This window comes from Nuphar pumila, chromosome 3 (genome assembly GCF_984573655.1).
Source record: "Nuphar pumila chromosome 3, dmNupPumi1.hap1.1, whole genome shotgun sequence".
In the NCBI taxonomy this organism is placed as follows: Eukaryota; Viridiplantae; Streptophyta; class Magnoliopsida; order Nymphaeales; family Nymphaeaceae; genus Nuphar; species Nuphar pumila.
In genome coordinates this window covers 51,738,849-51,762,921 of record NC_143251.1, presented here as the reverse complement: position 1 = coordinate 51,762,921, position 24,073 = coordinate 51,738,849, and the positions used below count along the sequence as shown (strand labels likewise).

Genomic DNA, 24,073 nt, shown 5'->3' with positions numbered 1-24,073 from the left:
AGGGTGCTCCAACCTATGTATTCGCCCCCCCCCCCCATGTTACATCATCATTAAATGGAAGGAAAAGGACAAAAATACAAAAGGAAATACAAAAAGAAAAATAAGAAAACAAAATACAACATATTCTCAAATGAGAATATGCGTAAAATATGTGAATTTACATAAATACCCTTATCGGGTTTGATATATATATATATATATATATATATATATATATATATATATATATATATATATATATATATATATATATATATATATATATATATATATATATAAGATACACTACATTTTAACAAAGAGATCTTGGAACCATAACCTGCTTCTCATGGCAGTTAGGGATGTAAGCAGTTCGGATTCAGATTGGATGTGGCTAATACCATATTCGACTAAGTGGATGTTGGCTAAACGGATTCATTTATCTGTCAAATATGCATATTTTTCAGATTCAGTTGCAAAAAATGAAAACCATATCTGCATCTGATTATAATTGAATATTGTTTTTGGCTTACCAAATGCAACTAAATGAAATTGAATTTGGTTGGATATCAAATAAAAACCAGTTCATTGACATCCCTAATGGCAGTCTTTGTGGGGCTTTCTTGTTGCAAGGATTCTTTTTTGGATAGGTGGTCATAGTTCTTGTGCTCGTTTGGAGTTTGGATTTTGACCTTTATGATTTTATCTATTTCTTTTGCTGTTTTCTAATGCAAGTTTGGATTTCATGTTTTGGTGGTGTTGCTGCTGTTCAAGATGGCATTGCTTGAGACAGCTGGTGCTGTGGCGGAAAATTTAGGATTTGGTGTTTTTGCTGTTTGATATGGCATTGCTTGTGCTGGCTGTTGCTTCTCCTGCACCAAATTACAGGAATCGTTGCTTCTGTGCTGAAAATTCTGCGAGTTTTTAATCAGCAGCTGCTTAAGATGACATTGCTCACCGTTGACAGCTTGGATGATCTTAATGCTTTTGTTGTGAGAATCCACAAGATGTTACAAGTTGGTCCGTGTATTGATAACGATGAGATTGGTGTGCAAGAGAGACCAGCATCTTCTTTGACCGGAGAGCAAGAGGTCTTGCATCATGCTGTCCTACATCTTTACGATGTTCAGCAGCGACCTTGTCGTGGGCCTGAAACAGGTGAATGTGCTGCAAATCTGATGTTTCCCAAACTCGGTAATTACTCTCATCTGTTTCACTAAAATATTGATTTACCAGGTGTTGGTATGTGTCTGTTCATTAACCTGTAATCATCAATTATCTCTTCGCAGGTTTGCCTGGTGGTTTCCAAGTGCTCCAGATTTCAGATGCCTTAACCATATGCCACAGTTATATAGGTGCTTAAACTCATCTTAATTCTTTCCTGTAAATTTTCTTTTAGCACGATCCTTGTAACAATAATCAGTTTTCCATTTTTTTTTTTGTCTTTTTTGTGGCTGTTTAGTAAATTTTTGACGATTATTGCCACCTTGGTTGTTGCAGGATCTATTGCTGTTAAAAGATGAGGGTGGAACTCCGAGTGTGCAACCAAGGCCTTGGTTTGCTACTTTGAACCAAGTTGATAGTCTCTTGAACCAAACTAATACAAGCTGTTCGCTCTCTGAATTGATCATTTGTTGTAATCATGGCATGATTCAAATTCTATATATATAGTTCCTTTTTGTTCAATTTTGAAGCCATTAGCCATTCTTGAAGGAAAGTTTTTTGAGATTTGTGGCCTTTTCATACTTTGAAGAATTGGCTGAAACGTGTGAAGATACAAATCTTGGTGAGTTCAGAATCACAGTTATGAAATGAGGAGGCCTTGGACTTGGCTAGGCCTTGTGTTAGGTCTATGACAGATTGCAGTTGGCATGAATCACTGCAAAAGATGTGACCTTTTCTTGCAAGTTTTATATGGAAAAGCTGTACCTGCAGATTCTATTTTTTCCTGATTATGCACCATCATCAAAATTGGTGATTATGGCATATTTTACTACACCTGTTTTCTTGGCTGCCGCCTCTTTCGTGTGGTCTGAGGGAAGCTACACATGATCAAGTTGCCTTAAACAGTCAGCACCGAACAAGATAGCTGGACAAGTTGATGCACTGTCTTGATCAGATCTTAGGTTCAAATTCCGCTGGGGGAATAACTTTATGCCACTCACCCCAGAATAATTTGTATTCACCTCAATAACCCTTTCTTATATCTGGCTAACTGTCCATGAAAACAATAAATCTCTCTCTCTGAATAGTAACAACTTTCCTGCTGCCTCCCCTCATTGTATGTTTCATATTTTCTTTACCCCTTTCCTGCTGCCTTCCCTCATCGTATCTCACATGTTCTTCCTCTTTGGTTCCTTCCAAACAACATGCTAGTCAAAATATATAATACCCTTAACCACCAAGGTTGTTATCCATGTAGTCGTCGTGGTCCTGTATCAAGCTGAAGGCATGGGTCTGCCGTTGCTTTATCACGATTGAGACACGTAAGGCTTAATGGCCGTATTCTCAACCCGGAGTTTTACCTCGTGGGGAGGTAGGCCCATTAAATGAATGATTCCTGGTGAAGGTTTTTCTTCATCATCAATATATACGTGGGTTAACACCAAATTATATTGAACTATTGAGTTGAAAATCATACATTTTATATTTTTTTACAAATTAAATCTTATGGATCGTGACAAATACGGAGATTTTTTAAGGCTTTAAAAATGAACACCCTACAATGCACTAAAATTTCATAACTTAAAAAATCATAATTTTTAATCAAAATAATACTATCCAAGGCTTGATCCTCAGCAAACAAACCTTTTTGAACACATCTGTGTTGTCTGATTGAGTTGATAAAGCATGAGCTTATGATTTTTAGCTCAATAGTTTAGTATAATTTGGTGCCTTCGAAGGCACCAAATTTATATATATATATATAGTCACTAGAATACGAGAACTAGCAATATGGGCATTTTAAACACTTTTTTTTGCAAATCTCATCATGTGGATTTGCTTATCACGATGAATTTGCTAGGAATCAACCATTGGATAGTGTATTTTCAATGAAAGTGTGATTTTTGAATGCATGAATATTTATGAAGATTATGAACAATTGATTTTAAAGCCCTAAAAAAATCTCATTTATGCATCAAAATTGGATGATTCAAGAGCAGGTTCTTATAAAACTAAGCATGTAGATCACATTCATATGGTTAGATTCAAGAGAAAAGAACAAAAAATCCATGAAATCACGTTTCACATATTTTCAATTCTCATATTCTAGTGATTTTATAAATAAGTATTGTGCTGGTTCTTACCCGTTTTCTCATTCAGTCCGGTTAGACTTCTTCAAAAAGCATAACTTTTAGTATTTGTTCTCACATCTAACACCATAAATGTGATCTATAGGTTTTGTTTAGTGGGAACCAGCTTTTGGATCACCGGAATCCGACCTATATACATGTTTTTTCGGTGATTCAAAATCAATGGCTATGAAGACATCAATTTTTTTGGCCCATAAAACTACATTTTTTTTGCTCATAAAAATATATTTTTTTTGTTCAAAAAACATGATCCAAGAGTTGATATCCACTAAATCGAGAATGTTAAATATAGGCTCAAATTTATCATAAAATACTTCAAACTATGGGTCCTAAATGATCCAAACGAGAAAAGAGGACCTAATATGTTTGGTTCTCTCTCTCTCTCATATATATATAGGATTAATAGATATGTTAATTGGAAATATGTTAACCAGAGTTTAAACCAAGGCATTTTGACAGTTCTTTTGTAAATCTAACCCTACATATGCATTCAACGCGGTCCATTTTCTAAAAGTTGACTGTTGGATAATGTATTTTTTATGCAAATACGACCTTTTGAGGCTTAAATATTTACAAAAAAATTGAGTTGTTGATTTTCAAGCCTTAAAAGATCTTTCTTATACATCGCAATCCGAATAAAACCAAGCATCTAGATCACATCAGTATGGTGAAATTTAAGAAAAAAAACTATAAAAACCTCAGGTCATATTTCAATTCACATATTCTAGTGGCCTTTCTAGTTATATATATATATATATATATATATATATATATATATATATATATATATATATATATATATATATATATGAGAGAGAGAGACAGGGAGAGAGAGAGAAACCTATAAAATGGGCATGATGCTAAATGAAATATGCATTGTTTTTTTTTTAATTCTGACATGTGTTCAACATGATTGATTTACTAGAAATCAGCACTGGGGTCATACATTTTGCATAAAAAATAATATTTAGAGCCTAAAAAATTTATCAAAATTGTAGGCCATTGATTTTTTAAACCCCATAAAAACCTATTCATGCGTCATAATCAAATGCTCCAAGAAGTGATTCTTATAAAAACATGCATATTGATCACATCTGTATGGTCAAAATTTTGAAAAAACACTGATAGCATGTTTCATTTTGTAGGTTTTCATTTCTCTTTCTCTCTTTCCATATATATATATATATATGAGGAATGAAAACCTATACCAAACCTACCCACCACACATTTTATTGGATTTTTTGTATTTTTTTCAAAATTTCAACCTTACAAATGTGATCTATATGCTTGTTTTTATAGGAATCAGTTCTAGGAGCTAGGGATGGCAATGGACGGGGGCGGGGGACAAGGCCTCCATCTTCGCCCCGTCTCAAGATTAAAACCTCCATCCTCACACGGGGATGGATTTTAACCTCCACCCCCGCCTTCATCCCCGTTCCATGTCCTCCATCCCTGGTTCAAACGGGAATGAGGCGGGGCACCATTTTCCCGTAGTCTATTGCCATCCTTTAGAAGGACTGGGTATGGGGCGGGGCGGGGCTAGGCGGGGATCGTGGCGGGGATGAGGAGGGGCGGGGAAAAGTGTAAGTCCATCCCCAAATGGGGATGGATTTTAACCTTCATCCCTGCCTCCATCCCTGTTTCATACCCTTCATCCCCGGTCCAAACGGGGCGAGGTGGGGGCCCGCTTTCCATCGGTCCACTGCCATGAAAGAAAATTCCATTAGGATTTGGTTCATCCCACACGCACGCATCATGGACATCCTGCTTTTCTCTGCTATGTAGACATAAATTTACTATGGAGAGTCATGATCTTATACATAGTGTGAATATTCCACCAATTGAACCAATTGGATAAGGTTCAAAATGATCAATATGTGGAATCAAAACAAGTGATTGCTGAGATTCGCGGTAGAACATCCACTTTCTATTTGAAAGAAAGGGTTCAAAAACATCTTTATTCTGACCCAGAGGGAGAAATGCATTGGAGTACCGATGTGTACCATGCACCTGAATATACACACGGTAATGTTCATTTCTTACCCAACCCAAAACAAGTCATTTATGGATATCGGGAGGTCCATGCAAATCTAGTCTAGTGCCTTTTACTTGGAGCATTTGATTATGATGCAGAGATTGGTTTTTATAAGTTTCAAAAATCAACGGCGTACAATTTTCATAAATTTTTGAGGCTCCAAATACCATTTTTTCTATCCAAAATTCATGATCCAAATGTTGATTTCTAATAAATCAATCATGCTTAACACATTTGTACATTCAGAATTTAAAAAAAAATACCAATTTTTTTGTATTGGGTAGGTTTGACATGCTTTTTAGTGGGTAGGTTTTCATTCCTTATATATATATATATATATAGTGAAGCAGCTTGATGAGTATGTGCTTGAGCACCTGCTTCATCAAGCAGACTGTCCATCACACGGTTGATGGATGGTCACACACAAAAACAAAAAAAAACATCAAAAACCAGCTTTTTCGCTAAAACACCCTTTAGTGATGCTTTTTGTGCGCCACTATAGACATAGGGACATGCACGTTATTACAAAATTGTAATGATGCATGTGTCCTTTTGGATATTTAGCCCCATTTTTTGATCGCGCTAAAGTGTTTTTGGTGCAAAGTCATCTTTTTTAGCATTTTGAACGAGTTTTTTTGTTTGTTTTTGCGCATGACAGTCCATCAAGAGCACGATGGACAGTCCGCTTGATTAAGTAGGTGCTCAAGCAGCTACTCTCTCTCTCTCTCTCTCTATATATATATATATATAATTCCTAGAATATGAACACTGGGAAAGATAAGAACCAATTAGAATTGCTCTTAGTCGACTGATTAGATTCAATCAGTTGAGAGATGGTCCTCTTTTTTATTTGCCACCCAACAAAATGACCTCTCTCTCTCTCTCTCTCTCTTGCGAGGGTTTCTTGGTGGTTGGAGCTTGCTCCAAGCCCTCATTCTTGTCAAAAGTTGCTGGTCCCCAAAAGCCCTACTCGTTTGCACCTTCCCTTACCCTCAAACCCGATTCTCTCTCTCTCTCTCTCTCACTCACTTTTGGTTCCGGGCTAGTCAGAAACCTACTCATTGAAAACTTTTCTTAGTAATTTATACATATCATGTGTGATTTAAATTCTCTTTTGGTTTTGTTGGGATACAGACTTATAATAGGTTGGATAAGCTCAGTAGTCTAGGCTTGCATGGTTAGAGATTGGGTATTGGGCTCATGAATGCTAGGCTGGTTGGTAAGACTTATACATGATTTTTTTTTGACAAAAAATATGATTTTATGTGCTTTAAAAGTAAAAAAAAATTCTAAGCCATTGATTTTGAATCCTTATAAAAACCTATTCACATGTCATAATTTGATACCTACTAAACAAACCATGTAAATTACATTTGTAAGGTTTGATTACAAAAAAACTAAAGAAATGAAAATTTTAGATTGTTCACACTTCCGACCATTAAGAGAAACCAATCTCTTTTGTTTTCTCTCTCTCTCTCTCTCTCTCTCTCTCTATATATATATATATATATATATATATATATATATATATATGCGCTAAATAAAACATGTTAAATGAGCTTTTCGACTTTTTTGATGTTTTTTTGTGCTTCTAACCCTACAAATGTCTTGGGGATGGTCAGTTTGCTAGGAATCCACACCTGAATTACATATTTTTGATAAAAAAAAATGATATTTGGAGCCTTGAAATTTTACAAAGATTTTGGACTGTTGATTTTTTGAACCTTATAAAAAACCACCCATGTATCCAAATTGAACGCTTCGAGAGCTGATCCGATTATGATAACATTGGTATGAATGTTAAGAGGCTAGTCACATAGTTTCATATCTAAACCCAGATCTAAATGTCGTTAATGCGAATCAAACAAGTAAATGTCATCTAAATAAATTGCAAAATGCACTTCTAGAGCTAGTAAATTGAGTTGAATGAGTCCAACTTGAACGGTTCTAGCTTGGTTCATTATTGTAGTAGCGAGCCAGATTGTTTTATAGAAAAAATACATTGCTCCACAACTGGAAGAAATACGATTTAAAAAAAATACATGTAAAATATCTTTAAAATACATCTTTTTCTACTAACTGACAACCTTATATTAGTTGAATTGAACCAAGTACCTATTATTCATATTCAGCTTGCCGAGCCTATTTTAGGAATTTAAATAAGCTCTTCACGAACCCAACATCAGGTGAACTCATTTTCAGACCTACTTTTCATGTCCAAGTAGAATTTGGGTTGGATCCTTATTAGTTACAAACATACCTGAATTCATAGAAGGCCGGGAATTAGTGGTGTCAATGGGTCGGGTTTGATCTAGACTCGACCTGTACCAAACCCCATAGGGTTAGGTTTGGTGATAAAAAAGGTGGTCCGATTAAAAACCGTGTCAGACCCAAAGAATCCAATTAGTAAATGCAGCCAAGTATGGTTTGTGAAGACTCAGATCTGACCTGTGTTTTGATTAAGATCCGTGTTTTTTTAATATAAAAAAGTATTATTTTACCGAGTATGAACCAGATTTGGTTCATATAATCATTATAGAACCGGGTATAGTTTATCTTATAGTGGATCATATAGGACCCGGTCCAGATCTGGTACCAGCACCTCAAAGACAGATCCAGGTTGGGACTCACTGGATCCGAACCTGATCCGACCCGTAGACAACCGTCACTGGATTTTTTGTGCGTCATATGTGATCGGCAATCTATTCGAGAATGTGATGGATGCAGGAGATAGGGAAACGTGTGCCCTGTCCTTGAAGCAATTAAAGACACACTCTCTCTCTCACTCTGAGTTTGTTGCGTCAGGATCGTCCCTTCCTTCTCTGTGATCTTCCCGCTCCTTAGATCGCGTGCGACGTGCTCCCGCATCGACGCATGTACGGTCTCTCTCTCTCTCTCTCTGTGTGTGGCTGGAAAAGGGACTCGGTATGGTCCTTTTCCAGCCGGTTCTCTCAGCATGTCTGGCCGGCTGGCCAGAAAAGGCTTGATCTGGCCCTTTCCTTCCATTCTCTCGGTCTCTCTTGCCGGCCATAAAAGGACCTCGGGCTGGCCCTTTTCCGGCCCGTTCTCTCAGTGTCTTTGGTTAGTTCAGTTTGATTTGGTTGATTAAGTTGGTGGCATCTCGCTGTATTTATGGTTGGAATCAGCTGTATCAGCTTTCCCCTTTTCCTCTTATTAGTCATGTAAGCTGTGAAATAATATGAAACTCCTAATCAAGTTCGTTGTTCAATTTGATTTTTACTTTTCGTATGTGGATGGAGATGGTTGTCTAAGGAATCAGTTACCAACATGATATGAAACACTGTATGAGTAGAGTGGCACATCTATATGCTTTAGAAGTGCCGATTCACTTGTTTTCTTCGATAAGCTGAAGCTGCACCATTTGTATTGCTACGAATATGCTTTAGAACCGTCAATCAAACATGTTTTTTGATCAGCTTGGCTTTAACATTTGCACGACGGCTAGTTGGTTTGTCTTAGATTTGGTAAACCCACCATTCACAACGAGTTTGCGCAAACTTAACCAAGATTGAAAGTTATATGGTGCAGCAACCAACTTACTTTTGCGGCTTGACAGGAGCTAGACGATATATTATCTGCTCAGGTTACAACAATAGGGTACCAGCTGCGCAGAACAAGCCCTGCACTATTTTAAACCATCTATTGTTTGTATGTTCTTTTGTAAGTAGAATGTTTTAATCTCAAACTGTGCACACGTTACCATATCTACTGTTTGGCACAATACTGTGCTTGCCATATGTAAGACTTACCATTTGTTGTGTTAAATATTAAGGCCAGATATGTGAATTCTGGTTGTCGTTTTGGTGTTCTTGTTTACTATTCTTTTTTCTAGGTTGGTTTTGTTTGAATGGAAAAGCTTGTCCTATTGTTTCTTACTTTGGATATGATGATGGTGTTGTGTGAAGTGTTCATAATTGTGCTTGTAGTGATGCTTAAAATGAAAAATTGAAATGCTTATCTTAATAACATAACAAACTCAGTTTTTATCCATGATTAACTGTTATGAGTTATTCAAAATCGGGTTACTGTCATCCAAATGGAAACTTTCAGTTAATTGGGTTACTTACAAGTTTACAACTGTCATCCAAACAACAAAACCAGGTTTTCACGGTCTTTCAGAAACTAGGTTTTACACCAGGCAATGTTGTGCGTAGCATAGCTCTCCACCAAACTATGAAGTGAGGTGTAAAACGTAAGCCTGCAAAATATATTTCAAAAAAATTACAAAAACTATAAAAAATATCTCAAAATACAAATAAATAAGTGAAATGCTTTATTGATGAAGCAACACTGTAACAACCAATAAGAAATACAAAATCTCAAATAAATACTGAAAAATATGAGAATAACATGTAAAAGTAACATTAATAAAACAACTTGGTCTATCTAAGTATCTAACGAATAAAATATAAGCATTCAATGAAAAATTAACAAAATCGCTAACAATCAAATTCCTCAACAACATCATATAATGCACACAAATTCATCTAAAGTTCTAAACAAACATTAAGCTAATTTTTTATGCATGCTTGCTTGAAAAATTAGTTCTATCAAACTAATAAAATCACACATAATAATCCATATATGCACTTAGTCTCACAAACAAAAAAGCAAACATTTTCATTTAGCAAAAAAATTATTTTTAATTTCCATGATGTAGCAGTCAGTTACTGTACATACACAGTCACATGCATATTTGCAAATAATCACACAAAATGAAAGCATCAATTTCACATATACGATTTTTATATAAACAAACTAAACAAATTGACATATACAATTTTTATATACAATCAATTAATTGAAAAAGATCCAGTCATTAATAAGAGGATGGAGGGAAGAAGAAAAAGGATGGAAGAAGAAGAAGAAAATTGGAAGGTTAGGAAGAACTGAAGAAGAAGGATAACAAAAGATGAAGAAGATTGGAAGAAGAACAAAAGAAAGTGGAGGAGGGAGAAGAATGGAAGAAGAAAAGAAAGGAGGGAAAAAGAAGAAAAAAGAGAGGAAGAAGGGAAGAAGAAAGACGTGAAGGAGAAAAATGGATATATATATATATATATATATATAGAGAGAGAGAGAGAGAGGGGTACCTGGTGCTCTCCTTATTCTTCCTTTTGACAGGGGAGAGAGGGGGGTTTGACCTGACCCATCGTGCCTCCCTCTTTTTCTTTTTTTTGCGTATTAGATTTGGGTCAAATTAGGGCTTTGACCCCCATTTGCCCCAACCAGTTTGAGGCATGCAGTCAATTACTATACATACACAGTCACATGCATATTTGCAAATAATCACACAAAATGAAAGCATCAATTTCACATATACGATTTTTATATAAACAAACTAAACAAATTTTCATATACAGTTTTTATATACAATCAATTAATTGAAAAAAATCCAGTCATTAATAAGATGGAGGGAAGAAGAAAAAGGACGGAAGAAGGAGAAGATTGGAAGGAGAGGAAGAACTGAAGAAGAAGGATGACAAAAGAAGAAGAATACTGGAAGAACAAAAGAAAGTGGAGGAGGGAGAAGAATGGAAGAAGAAAAGGAAGGAGGAAAAAAGAAGAAAAAGAGAGGAAGAAGAAAGACGTGAAGGAGAAAAATGTATATATATATATACATAAAGAGAGAGAGAGAGAGAGAGAGAGAGAGAGAGAGAGAGAGAGAGAGAGAGAGAGAGAGAGAGATGGTAGTACCTGGTGCTCTCCTTATTCTTCCTTTTGACAGGGGGGGGTTGACCTGACCCATCGTGCCTCTGTCTTTTTTTTTTTTGAATATTAGATTTGGGTCAAATGGGGGCTTTGACCCCCATTTGCCTCAACCAGTTTGAGGCGTGCGCTTGAGCCTAAGGTGCACCTTGCCTCAAGGCCTATGAGGTGCACACCTTGGGCTTTTTGCGCTACACATGTGTGCCTCAAGGCACAAATGCCATTTCCTTGAGGTGAAGCATGATTTTTGCGCCTTGAGGCACGCTCTTCACAACACTGGCACTAGGTTTTCTCAGCCTGTCATTCAAATGGTTCTTGAATGAAAGAAAAAGATGAACAAAAGGGGGGCGGTATTGGTAGGTTTAATGAAAAATCATGAAATAAAGTAAATAAAAATTAATAAAGAAAAGGAAAAACTTACCTTGACGTCAATGGGGAGGCTGCTGAGGAGCTTGGAGAGGAGGAAGGCAATAAGGGAAGTTGGAAAAGCATAGGGGGCGACCCCCCATGTGGGTATTTATAATTTTTTTTTCTTTTTAGGGTTTGGCTTAAAGAGTTCCATTTTGGTTGGAATTATGAAAAAATCCAACTCTAGGGAGGTCGACCCCCTATAGAGTTTTAGTTTTAATAAAAGTTTTGACTAAAACCCTAATGAAGTTCTAAAGAAGTTGGGAAACTTCCAAATGTGGCACCACCTAGGTGGGCCCCACACTTAGTTTTTAAAACAAATAAATAAAGATTTTTTAAAAAAGTTTAAAACAAAAGATACAAAATAAAAGTCCTAATTAAATTCACGTTTTGGCTTTTGACTTTTCAAACTCCAAACTTAATTAAAACTCTAACTAAACCTAATTGGACTTAAATACCCTCAAATGTGGCAGCACCTATGTGGACCCCATTTGGTTTTTAAAATTGATTTTAAAAAGTTAAAATAAAGGGGTTAAAAACAAGATTTTCAAGAAGCTTTTAAAAGACACCTACATTTGTAAAAAATTTTGTATTTTGAAATAGATAAAACATGAAATAAAATAAAATTGAATAAAGATGAAAAAATTAGGGTTGGCGCCCCCTACAGGGTGGGCCCCACTTAAAGAAAATTAAGAAAATTGAAAATTGGTTTAAAAATCAAATTTAAAACTAATCCAGATCGTTTTTCTAAGGAAATGTTTTTGAAATAAGGAATGTAAAGTCCGGGGGGTTGGCCAAATGGAAAATATCGATTTAAAACCCAGGTTTTTGAAATTGATTTCGAAAGAAAGGTTTTAAAATCGGGTATGGATCTAATATTTTGAAAATAAGAGTGCTGGATCTCGAAAATGATATGCAATGATATGAAATGCGATAAAATGCAATGAAATGACATGAAATACAATGCAATGACATGCGAAATGCGAACCCTGGATGATGGATTTGAAGTCCCAGACCCTTGGCAGAGACAAAGAATTGAAAATTCCTATCTAAGGATAGAAATTGGGTATTGGATATCAGATCTAATCCAAATGCGAATTGGATCTCGGATATAACTAAAATTTCGGAGGAGTTGATCTGAGCCCAGACTGGCGCTTGTATCAGCTTGGGAAAATGATAGAATTGATATTCTAGATAAAATGATCGAGAAATGATTTTGCCTCCGCAGGGCAAAGAGTGACACTGAAAACGAGGTTTGAACTGATTTGAATTGGTTTTAACTGGGTTTTAGGGTTTCTAAACTCAGATAAACTAAAAGACACTGACGCAACTAAATTCCTAGACTTGATGATTGAAAAATGATACAATTCTCAGAGAAATGGTGAGAAATGAACACTGGAGTGAAGTGGATTACGAAAATATACTGGGTTTGAGTTAAAATGAAGGTCAGAAATACTGAGATAAACTAAATCTGGAACTCAAACACTAGCTGGACTGACTGGGATTAGCTCAATTTCAATTGAAATGAGCTCTAAGACTGTGAGAAATGAATTTGAACTGGAACTGGACCACTTGAACTCCTGTTGAGCTCGAGCTAGACTCAGGGGAATAGGGTCGTCAGGAAATTACTGACTCTAGAACAATTGACTTGGATTCGAGCTAGAAATGAGTTCAAATTCGGCTAAAATGAACATAAATGATCAGGATTCACTCATCGTGAGTTAGAAATGACAGACATTCTAACCGTTCTGAACTTAAAACTAAGTTTGGTTGACTTTAACTGACGGAGATCTAAGGTGACCTAGGGGTAAAATGGTAATTTTATTGACAAAAAGGGGGCAAAATGACACCTAAACTAGAATGGACCTAGGGGTAGGTTGACCTATGGGGATTGGCATATGTTAAAGGGGATGTCTAAGAATGAATGAGAGAGTGAGGGGAGGAAGAACAAGAGTTAGGGCAGCAAGAACAGGACAGGGTATTACCCCACCCGCTTTTTTTTTTCAACTGTTCACCCATCATGTTTTCGACAAGGGGTGGAACGATGGAACACCATTCCAGAGGCACGACCACGTCCAACGGTTGTTAGAGAGGGCGTGATTTGTGGTTGTGCCGTCCCAAATCACGCCCAGACAAGCCATCAAACAAGCCTATAAGGGCCAGCTCATGGATTGCAGTTTATTATATCGTATCCTTTCACACATGACTTCTACTCTTGCAGCTCGAGATCAAGTTCCATGGGACATTGGATATGGAAAAGGGGCATCTCTCTTCTCGTCTTCAAAGACAGGCACCTGAGAGAGAGAGAGAGAGAGAGAGAGAGAGAGAGAGTGAGAGAGAGAGAGAGAGAGAGAGCCCATGCCAAAAAACTTTTAAGGGCCCATTTGAATGACAAGCTGAGAAAACCTAGTTTACAAAAGACCTTGAAAACCTGATGATGTGCCTATTTTAAGGTCAATTAGGTGAGAGATGGAGCCCGACTGTCATTCCGGATCTAGGTCCAATTGTGCAACAAATACGTGTAATAAGAGGGACCAAGACCCATTTCCTTAGTGCCACACAAATAAAAAGGCTGCATTAGGGCACACTAGGATTCTGGTTTTGCTGTTTGGATGATAGTTGTTAACTTATATGTAACCTAATTGTTTGAAAGTTTACGTTTGGATCAGAGTTACCGGAAGCACCTAGGTAAGTGGGGAAGCGCGAAACGTTGCGCTTCCAAAATGCGTAGGGAAGCGCCATTTTTTAATGGGAAACACGCTTCTCTTTTATGGGAAGCACACTTCCCATCACGCTTCCCCCATTTTTTCAATTTTTTTGTATTTTTTATTTTTTATTTTTTATTTTTATTTTTTTTCGCTTCCCCCTCGTTTCCTAGATCGCTTCCGGTTCGCTTCCAAGACGATTCCCGATTCGCTCCTAAGTGGTCCCATGCTTTCTGCTTCCTAAAATTTTGAAAGTGCCTCGCTTCCCGCACCCGCTTCCCCTATCGCTTTCTTCTCCTGCTTCCTCAACTGGCAACCATGGTTTAGATGACAGTAACTTGATTTCGAAATTCTTTTACCAAAATAACATGTAACATTAATCATGTGTAAAAGAAGGGTCCCTCACCCAAAAACACTCAGTTATGTCAATCACATAAGCATTTAAGTTTTTCATTGTAAGCATCACTACATTCACAATTATGAGCATTTCCTGTGTCCGACACTATTATATTATCCAAAATACATACGAATTAACAGTATATGCCTTTCCATTCAAACAAAAGCAACCAAAAGAAGAATAATAGGCAAGAACACCAAATGATAACTAAAATCCACATTTCTCATTTATGGCCTTAGTATTTAACACATGAAATGATCTGTCTTACATATGGAAAACACTAGATATGGTAACGTGATAAAAACATGACACTTACAAAAGAACATACAAACAATAGATGGTTTAAAATGGGACAGGGCCTTGAAATGATTGTATACTTTAACCATTTTCGAGGTCATTGTTAACTGCTTATATCAACTACAAAATATATTATTAATTTAATAAAAATAACATGTGAAAAAATATCATCTATATACCCTTTATACATGCAATTAACACAACTACCTACAACAACCACTCTAAAAACTAACTACTTACAATAACCCTATTACCCCTATTAAATGTTTTTGCACAATCAACCCCAACCTTATTACACTAATTGAATGCTTGTGCACAATCAAACATAAATATGAAAACAAGTTATATAAAACCATCAAATATTAAATAAAAGACAAACAAATAAATATAAATCAAGTGCAACACCAACAAATACATATATCTATGAAAAAACTTAAATATAGTAAAACCTAAACGAAAAATCTAGTGTCAAATATTAAATAAAACACAAGCAAATATATATAATTCATTCAGGCCAACATCCAAACACAAATACTATAAGGCTATTAAATATATATATCTACAAAAAAAACTTAAGAATGTAACAAAACAATATATATGGATCTCAACTTTCGACCTAACCGGAAGACAAGAAAGTTGATAGAAAGAATGTCGCAACCTCGTCAAAATGTTGCAATATGAACCTTATAGGAATTGTCACAAATGGGAGAGGAAAAAGGATTAAGTGATTGACATAACTGAGTGTTTTTGGGTGAGGGACCCTTCTTTTACCCATGATTAATGTTACATGTTATTTTGGTAAAAGAATTTCGAAATCAGGTTAGTGTCATCCAAACGTAAACTTTCAGACAATTAGGTTACATATAAGTTAAGAGCGGTCATCCAAACAGCAAAACCAGAATCATAGTGTGCCCTAATGAAGCCTTTTTATTGGTGTGACACTAAGGAAATGGGTCTTTGGTCCCTCTTATTACACACATTTGGCCCACAATTGGACCTAGATTCAGAATGACACTCGGGCTCCATCTCTCACCTAATTAACCTAAAAGAAGGCACATCACCAGGTTTTCAAGGTCTTTTGTAAACTAGGTTTTACACCAGGTTTTCACAGCCTGTCATTCAAATGGGGCCTTAAAAGTTTTTTGGCGGGGGCTCTCTCTGTATTTGTTACTGAGAGTTTTTGTGGCACCAGTCTCTTTCTCTCAGGTGTCTGTCTTTGAAAACGAGAAGAGGGATGCCCCTTTTCCATATCCAATGTCCCATGGAGCTTGATCTCGAGATTCAAGAGTAGCGGTCGTGTGTAGAGGGATATGCTATAATAAGCTTTAATCCATTAGCAGGCCCTTATAGGCTTGTTTGATGGCTTATTCAGGGCGTGATTTGGGACAACACGACCACAAATCACGCCCTCTCTAACAATCGTTGGACGCGGCCGTGCCTCTGGAATGGTGTTCCATCGTTCCACCCCTTGTCGAAAACATGATGGGTGAACAGTTGAAAAAAAGAGCGGGTGGGGTTATACCCCCTACTATTCTCGCTGCCCTAACTCTTGTTCTTCCTCCCCTCACTCTCTCTCAGCCCTCCGGCGAGCGTTTCTCCTGCCCCTCTCTGAGCATCCCTCCAGTGTCATCTCTGACCTTACCTCCTCTGCCCTAGGCTGCACGTCTCTTTCTCTCTCTCGATCCATATTCTTTTTTGGTATTTGGATCCAATTCAAGATCCATATTTGGGGCAAAAATTCATGATTTTTGACATACGTTCATAATTATATCCAATATGATACCAATTATAACATTTGTATATCGAAAATATGGTTTGCGCATTTGTTTTACGTAGGTTTTATACTTTTTTCGTATTTGTATCCAATTCGAGATCCATATCCAGGGCTAAATTTCATCATATACATGTTAAAACATGGATAATGGTGGGGCAGATCGGGTTGTACGATCTAAAACGAAGTTATTCGACCCATTATCTATGTGTGTCCAAGTTGTCTGCATATTGTAAATCAAACACCGGACATAAGGAACACAATTTTCCTATATGGTCAAACAAACGTTGGATGAAGTATAATTGTTACAGAACAAACATAACATGTGTTTTATCTGTTTTGTTCGTTCATTCCATTCAATCTTGGACAGACAATTAAAAAGCCCTATGACTGCACTCTTGCGTCGCCATAGCTAGGGATGGCAGTAGACCAGGGCAGAGATGGGGGACAAGGTCTCCACCCTCGCCCCATCTCAAAATTTTGCCCTCCTTCCCTGCCTGTTTCCCCAGTCCTTTTGGCGCTTCCGCCTTCCACCGTTAGAGGAAGGCGTTGAAGGAGGAGAGAAATGCGAGCTCGTGTAGCTCCGTAGGGGAAGAAGAGGAAGGAGAGATTTGAGAAAGGGTTTCATGTGTGTGTATATATATAGGATCTTATAATATGTATAAAGGTATAATAGTAATTTCCTTAACAGGGATCAGGAATGGGGTGGGGGCGGTGCATGAGCAAGAGTAAGTCCATCCCTGCCTCCATCCCCGCACGGATTTTGATTTTAAAATCCATCGACCAGCTTATGCTCCTTCGTAAAGGGCTTGTGAGTGACTTGGGGGATAAAACACTTTATTATACTGTTTTTGTTTATATAAAAACACACTATTATGAATCTTGTAACTTGTTAGCTTAGTTTTGTTGTTTAATATGTATATTATATCATAGTTTGCTTTTTTCTTATGAGATATGCATGCTATTCATAGCATATCATCTTGATTATTTAATGTTTGATGTCTTATGCATGCCATTCATTGCATACAATTGTTTTGATATATGATATTGTAGTTTTATCTTATACAATTCATCATTGTTTCTTGTGTTATGATTTTTTTACAGAAAAATTCCTGATTCTTTTTTTATTTTTTAGATGTTTTATCTAAAACATACAATTTTTTATGATACGATACGATACGATACATCTCTTATTTTGAGCCCGGCCGATACGGGTTACAGTACTCAATTTACAACCTTGGTCTCTGCTTAATATGGTTGTGAAGCTTGTAGTTTTGTTTCCCTTTGAGAAGCCATGATATATTAAAACAACCTAATGATGACATTTTTTCTCCAAAGCCTATTATTCAAGGTTTATTCATATGGTGAATGAGGCAAAATGCTTGGCAAAATTTTCCCTTATGTGCAAGCTTTACTTTCAGTTTGTGTAATGGTATGTTGAAATTTTAGTTCAGTTGGGTTATGTTATCTAAGCTTGCTTTAGGCACGAATACTTGTATCTTGTTAGATGAAAAGATGACTTTGCATGTATTACATCTTGTTTTCTCTTGTAGTTATGATGCTCACAAGTATATGATGTTTGTTGTTATTGTTGTTTTTCAGAAAATATGGCCCTTGTCCTTGTAAAAAATAACAATGAAAGTGGTGAGGGTCATTCTCACATGAAAGATGTTATTGATTTGGAGGGTAGTTGTTTGGTTCCAAAGGTTGGTATGGAGTTTGATGATCATGTTCATGCATATGAGTTATACAATATGTATGCTCATAGTCAAGGATTTAGTGTTCGGATTGGTTCTTGGGATAAGAATAGTAAGGGAGAGATAACACGCAAGGCATTTCTATGTAATAGGCAAGGATATACTCCCAAAAAAGGTGGTTCTATTAGAGTAAGAACAAATGGAAGATGTGGTTGTCTTGCACGAATGATTGTGAATAGAGGACCAAATGGTAAATTACATGTGTCACAGTTTGAAGCTAAGCACAATCATCCCGTTGTTAGTCCTAACAAAGTGAACACATTATGGTCCCATCGAAGAAAAATGCAACCAAAGATTGCAGTTTCGACAGATAACTCGGGTGTGGGGCTTAAGGATGCATCTATTTATATGAGAAAGCAAAATGGAGACGGTAAAGATCCTGCACATTTACCATTGGAGTACAAGAACTACTTGAGGAAAAAGCGATCCATTACCTCAAAGTATGGCGATGCAGGGGCTGTATTGCAATATGTACAAGACAAGTCTATGAATGACCCTTCTTTTTTTAGTGCATTGCAACTTGATAAAGATGAATTGATAACAAACGTATTCTGGGCAGATGCAAGGTCAAGGGTAGATTATGATTGCTTTGGGGACGTTGTTTGCTTTGATACCATGTTGAGAGCCAATAAATGTGGTTGGCCTTTTGCACTATTTTCCGGTGTAAATCATCACAAACAAAGTGTTATCTTTGGTACAACACTGTTATATGATCAAACAATTGAATCTTTTGAGTGGTTGTTTCAAACTTTTGAAGGAGCCATGAAAGGAAAACAACCAAAAGTAATATTAACTGATCAAGATCAAGCAATAACAAATGCTGTACTCAAGGTGTGGCCTACCACATGCCATCAGTTGTGTGTGCGACATATCTTTCATAATGGTGCAAAACACTTGGGTCGTGTATTTAATAAGGGAACTGACCTTAGGAATGACTTTAGCAATTGTTTGTTTCATTGTGATGATCATGATAGTTTCTTATCTGCGTGGCAGAATATGTTGGATAAACATAATCTTGTGGGCAATACATGGTTGGCAGACTTGTTCAATGAAAAAGAAAAATGGGCAGTAGCTTATGGACAGGACAAGTTTTGTGCTGGTATGAATACAACTGAAATGAATGAAAGCATGGTCAATATTTTGAAAACATACTTAAATTCAAAATTAGATCTTTTGAGTTTTCTTAAGAATTATGAGGAGCTGATAGATGATCAAAGGGATGCTGAATTCAAGGAGGATAACAAAGCGAATGAAACGACTCCAGCGATGTTGTATACACATTTATTAAGAGAAGCTGCAAAAGTTTACACACCGAATGTCTTTGAAATGGTTAGAAAGGAGGCGTTGGGGGTTTTGGACTGTGATATTGATTGTTTGAGTGGAGTTGAACAACTTTTCATGTATAAAATCACATCTATGCAGACTGTTAAAGAACATGTTGTCAGCTTTGACTCATCCCATTTTACAGTTACTTGCAGCTGCAGAAAGTTTGAGTCCATGGGCATTTTATGTTGTCATGCTTTGAAAGTGCTTGATCATGCCAAAGTTAAACAAATTCCAGAACAGTACATACTGAAAAGGTGGACAAAGCATGCTAAAATTGGTGTAAGCGATCATTCTCTGTTCCAGATAGATAATGATAAGAAGTCAGTAGTAGCAACTCGTTGCAATCTTATTTATGATACTTTGATTAAGATTGCAACAAGGGCTTCAAAAAGTGGGGATCCATGCCAGTTCCTTGAAAGTCAATCCATAGTGATTATGAAAGAAGTGGAGAGCATGTTGAAAAAGGATATAGAGTAAGATGCATTTTAGCAACCTCACTCGAGTTTCAATTTATTTATGAACGATGAGTTTCTCCTCTTGCTCAGCAGTACAACTGGATAGATATTACACAGACGTGAATATCATAGAGAGATATAGGGGAAAGCTTGTGGAAGAAAAGGAAGGACTCTTGCAATCAAGGCTGCCATAGGATAAGAACATGCTTGAGAGAAGAAAAAGTCAAAAAGAAGAAAATTTTAGTAGATGCGGCATTTGTTAGTGTACAAAGGCCATCGCTAATACCTCCAAGGTGTGTGTATGTGTACATGTGAGGTGTGGTGCGTATGTTGACTTAAAATTGTTTATTATTGATATTTTCAGATCTTATTGCATTTCTCTACTAACATAAAGAGTTATTTTTTCTGTTCTTGCATAGGAAAGGATGCTACTTACAGTCACTTGGTGATCTAGATTTCCACCTAACATGTAATGCCCTACTGGATATTTAAGCGGTGCACATTGAAATGCAGGTTGATTTTGTGCTAACCTTTTTCAAAAATGTTGTTTTTCATTTGATGTTTGTTGTTTGTTTTCATAAGAGAGGTGTATGTGATATTGTAGGAGCAAACCTAGAAACCTTAGCTCAATGTGCTCATGCTATTGACGGATCCACCAAAGTTCATTTGGAGTTTTCCTACCATCTCATGGAAGGCTACTTTCACATAAATGTTTTACTGAATCAAATGGATAACATTATATTTAATCAGTTAATCCATAATTGATTCGTATTGTAATATGGTTTCGCAAATTGTCTACAAGAGAAAATTCATAAACAAGCTAGCTGACAATTTGATGCACATATAATAAGTATCATTGTCCCAAATTTTCTATTGTTTCATCATTGAAATTGTTTAGTTTCAACATTCAACTTCTTCTTTTGCCTTTTTGTTATTTGAAATCATTGATAACCAAGAACTGGAACTAATTTAGTGATATTTTGTGCATTTCACTATAAATATTGGATAATGATCTCGAATCCATTTTGTTGAAGTCCTTGGTAGATGCTACTTAAGGTTATCTAAATCTTCTGTCAAGGAAGGCCTGGGATAATTTTTGTAGTCAGTAGCGCTTATGTGAGATAAAGTTACCTAAAAAGGCTTCATGATATTGGAGAAGAGTGTAAAAATCTCTATAAAAAGAGACTTTGTGTATAAACACAATGCTAGAAACACACAGAGTGCACAACGGCATAAAGGAGAACACTCACAAGTGCACAAAGGCACGAATACACATGCACAAAGGCATGAAAAAATATAAACTTTAATATATGAAATCCCAAAAAGGGCTTTACAAAAGCATACCCAACCTAAAGGGGATCACCCCTATTTATAAGACCTTGGAGTCATGGGGGGGCTCCAATACATACGTTGGAGCCCCTCCAACGGTTAGAAATGTGACCGTTGGAGGGTGCTCCAACCTATGTATTTGGGCCCCCCATTTTACATCTTCATTAAATGAATGGAAAAGGACAAAATAAAAATGGAAATACAAAAAGAAAAATAAGAAAATAAAATACAACATATTCTCAAATGAGAATATGCGTAAAATATATATGAATATATATATAAAAGATACACTACATTTTAACACAGAGATCTTGGAACCATAACCTGCTTCTCATGGCAGTTAGGGATGTAAACAGTTCGGATTCGGATTGGATGTGGCCAATACCATATTCGACTAAGTGGATGTTGGCTAAACGGATTCATTTATCTGTCAAATATGCATACTTTTCAGATTCAGTTGCAAAAAATGAAAACCATATCTGCAGCTGATTATTATTGGATATTGTTTTTGGCTTACCAAATGCAACTAAATGAAATTGAATTTGGTTGGATATCAAATAAAAACCAGTTCTTTGACATCCCTAATGGCAGTCTTTGTGGGGCTTTCTTGTTGCAAGGATTCTTGTTTGGATAGGTGGTCATAATTCTTGTGCTCGTTTGGAGTTTGGATTTTGACCTTTATGATTTTATCTATTTCTTTTGCTGTTTTCTAATGCAAGTTTGGATTTCATGTTTTGGTGTTGATGCTGCTGTTCAAGATGGCATTGCTTCAGACAGCTGGTGCTGTGGCGGAAAATTTAGGATTTGGTGTTTTTGCTGTTTGATATGGCATTGCTTGTGCTGGCTGTTGCTTCTCCTGCACCAAATTACAGGAATCGATGCTGCTGTGCTGAAAATTCTGCTGAGTTTTTAAGCAGCAGCTTCTTAAGATGACATTGCTCACCGTTGGCAGCCTGGATGATCCTAATGCTTTTGTTGTGAGAATCCACAAGATGTTACAAGTTGGTCCGTGTATTGATAACGATGAGATTGGTGTGCAAGAGAGACCAGCATCTTCTTTGACCCGAGACCAAGAGGTCTTGCATCATGCTGTCCTACATCTTTACGATGTTCAGCAGCGACCGTGTCTGTGGGCCTGAAACGGGTGCATGAGCTGCAAATCTGATGTTTCCCAAACTCGTAATTACTCTTATCTGTTTCACTAAAATGTTGATTTACCAGGTGATGGTATGTGTCTGTTCATTAACCTGTAATCATCAATTATCTCTTCGCAGGTTTGCCTGGTGGTTTCTAAGTGCCCCAGATTTCAGATGCCTTAACCATATGCCACAGTTATATAGGTGCTTAAACTCATCTTAATTCTTTCCTGTAAATTTTCTTTTAGCACGATCCTTGTAACAATAATCAGTTTTCCATTTTTTTTTGTCTTTTTTGTGGCTGTATAGTAAATTTTTGACGATTATTGCCACCTTGGTTGTTGCAGGATCTATTGCTGTTAAAAGATGAGGGTGGAACTCCGAGGGTGCAACCAAGGCCTTGGTTCGCTAGTTTGAACCAAGTTGATAGTCTCTTGAACCAAACTAATACAAGCTGTTCGCTCTCTGAATTGATCATTTGTTGTAATCATGGCATGATTCAAATTCTATTTATATAGTTCCTTTTTGTTCAATTTTGAAGCCATTCTTGAAGGAAAGTTTTTTGAGATTTGTGGCCTTTTCATACTTTGAAGAATTGGCTGAAACGTGTGAAGATACAAATCTTGGTGAGTTCAGAATCACTGTTATGAAATGAGGAGGCCTTGGACTTGGCTAGGCCTTGTGTTAGGTCTATGACAGATATTGCAGTTGGCATGAATCACTGCAAAAGATGTGACCTTTTCTTGGAAGTTTTATATGGAAAAGCTGTACCTGCAGATTCTATTTTTTCCTGATTATGCACCATCATCAAAATTGGTGATTATGACATTTTACTACACCTGTTTTCTTGGCTGCCGCCTCTTTCGTGTGGTCTGAGGGAAGCTACACATGATCAAGTGGCCTTAAACAGTCAGCACCGAACAAGATAGCTGGACAAGTTGATGCACTTTCTTGATCAGATCTTAGGTTCAAATTCCGCTGGGGGAATAACTGCATGCCACTCACCCCAGAATAATTTGCATTCACCTCAATAACCCTTTCTTATATCTGGCTAACTGTCTTTCATGAAAACAATAAATCTCTCTCTCTCTCTTATATATATATATATATATATATATATATATATATATATATATATATATATATATATATATATATATATATGAGGAAACCTACCTACCACACGTTTTATTGGATTTTTTGTATTTTTTTCAAAAATTCAACCATACAAATGTGATCTATATGCTTGTTTTTATAAGAATTAGTTCTTGGAGCATTTGATTATGATGCAGGGATAGCTTTCTATAAGTTTTTCAAAAATCAAGGGCCTACAATTTTCATTAAATTTTGAGGCTCTAAATGTCATTTTTTCTATCTAAAATTCATGATCCAAATGTCGATTTCTAATCAATCAACCATGCTGAACACATTTGTACA

General features: G+C 36.6%; 2 protein-coding genes across 3 annotated transcripts in view; both read left to right on the top strand.

Moving 5' to 3' along the window:
* Nucleotides 1–1,691, top strand: part of LOC149842883 (protein FAR1-RELATED SEQUENCE 5-like) — a 33,158-nt gene extending 31,467 nt beyond the window's left edge. For both annotated transcript variants that reach the window (XM_090001623.1, XM_090001622.1), the window contains 3 exons: nt 754–1,173; nt 1,269–1,334; nt 1,480–1,691. In XM_090001623.1, coding sequence (XP_089857749.1) covers nt 924–1,173; nt 1,269–1,334; nt 1,480–1,502 — 339 coding nt within the window. In that variant the 5' untranslated portion in view covers nt 754–923 and the 3' untranslated portion in view covers nt 1,503–1,691. The remainder of the gene's footprint in view (nt 1–753; nt 1,174–1,268; nt 1,335–1,479) is intronic.
* A 6,439-nt stretch (nt 1,692–8,130) lies between these two features.
* Nucleotides 8,131–23,188, top strand: LOC149842882 (protein FAR1-RELATED SEQUENCE 5-like). Its single transcript, XM_090001621.1, has 6 exons — nt 8,131–8,204; nt 18,236–20,464; nt 20,591–20,684; nt 22,259–22,679; nt 22,775–22,840; nt 22,984–23,188. Exon 2 carries the CDS (start codon nt 18,241–18,243, stop codon nt 20,191–20,193), a length of 1,953 nt encoding a protein of 650 aa, XP_089857747.1. The 5' UTR covers nt 8,131–8,204; nt 18,236–18,240; the 3' UTR covers nt 20,194–20,464; nt 20,591–20,684; nt 22,259–22,679; nt 22,775–22,840; nt 22,984–23,188.
* Nucleotides 23,189–24,073: the final 885 nt, after the last annotated feature.

Excerpts from the sequence above, each read along its gene's own strand:
- LOC149842882 (XM_090001621.1), top strand. The coding sequence starts at position 18,241 with ATGGCCCTTGTCCTTGTAAAAAATAACAATGAAAGTGGTGAGGGTCAT.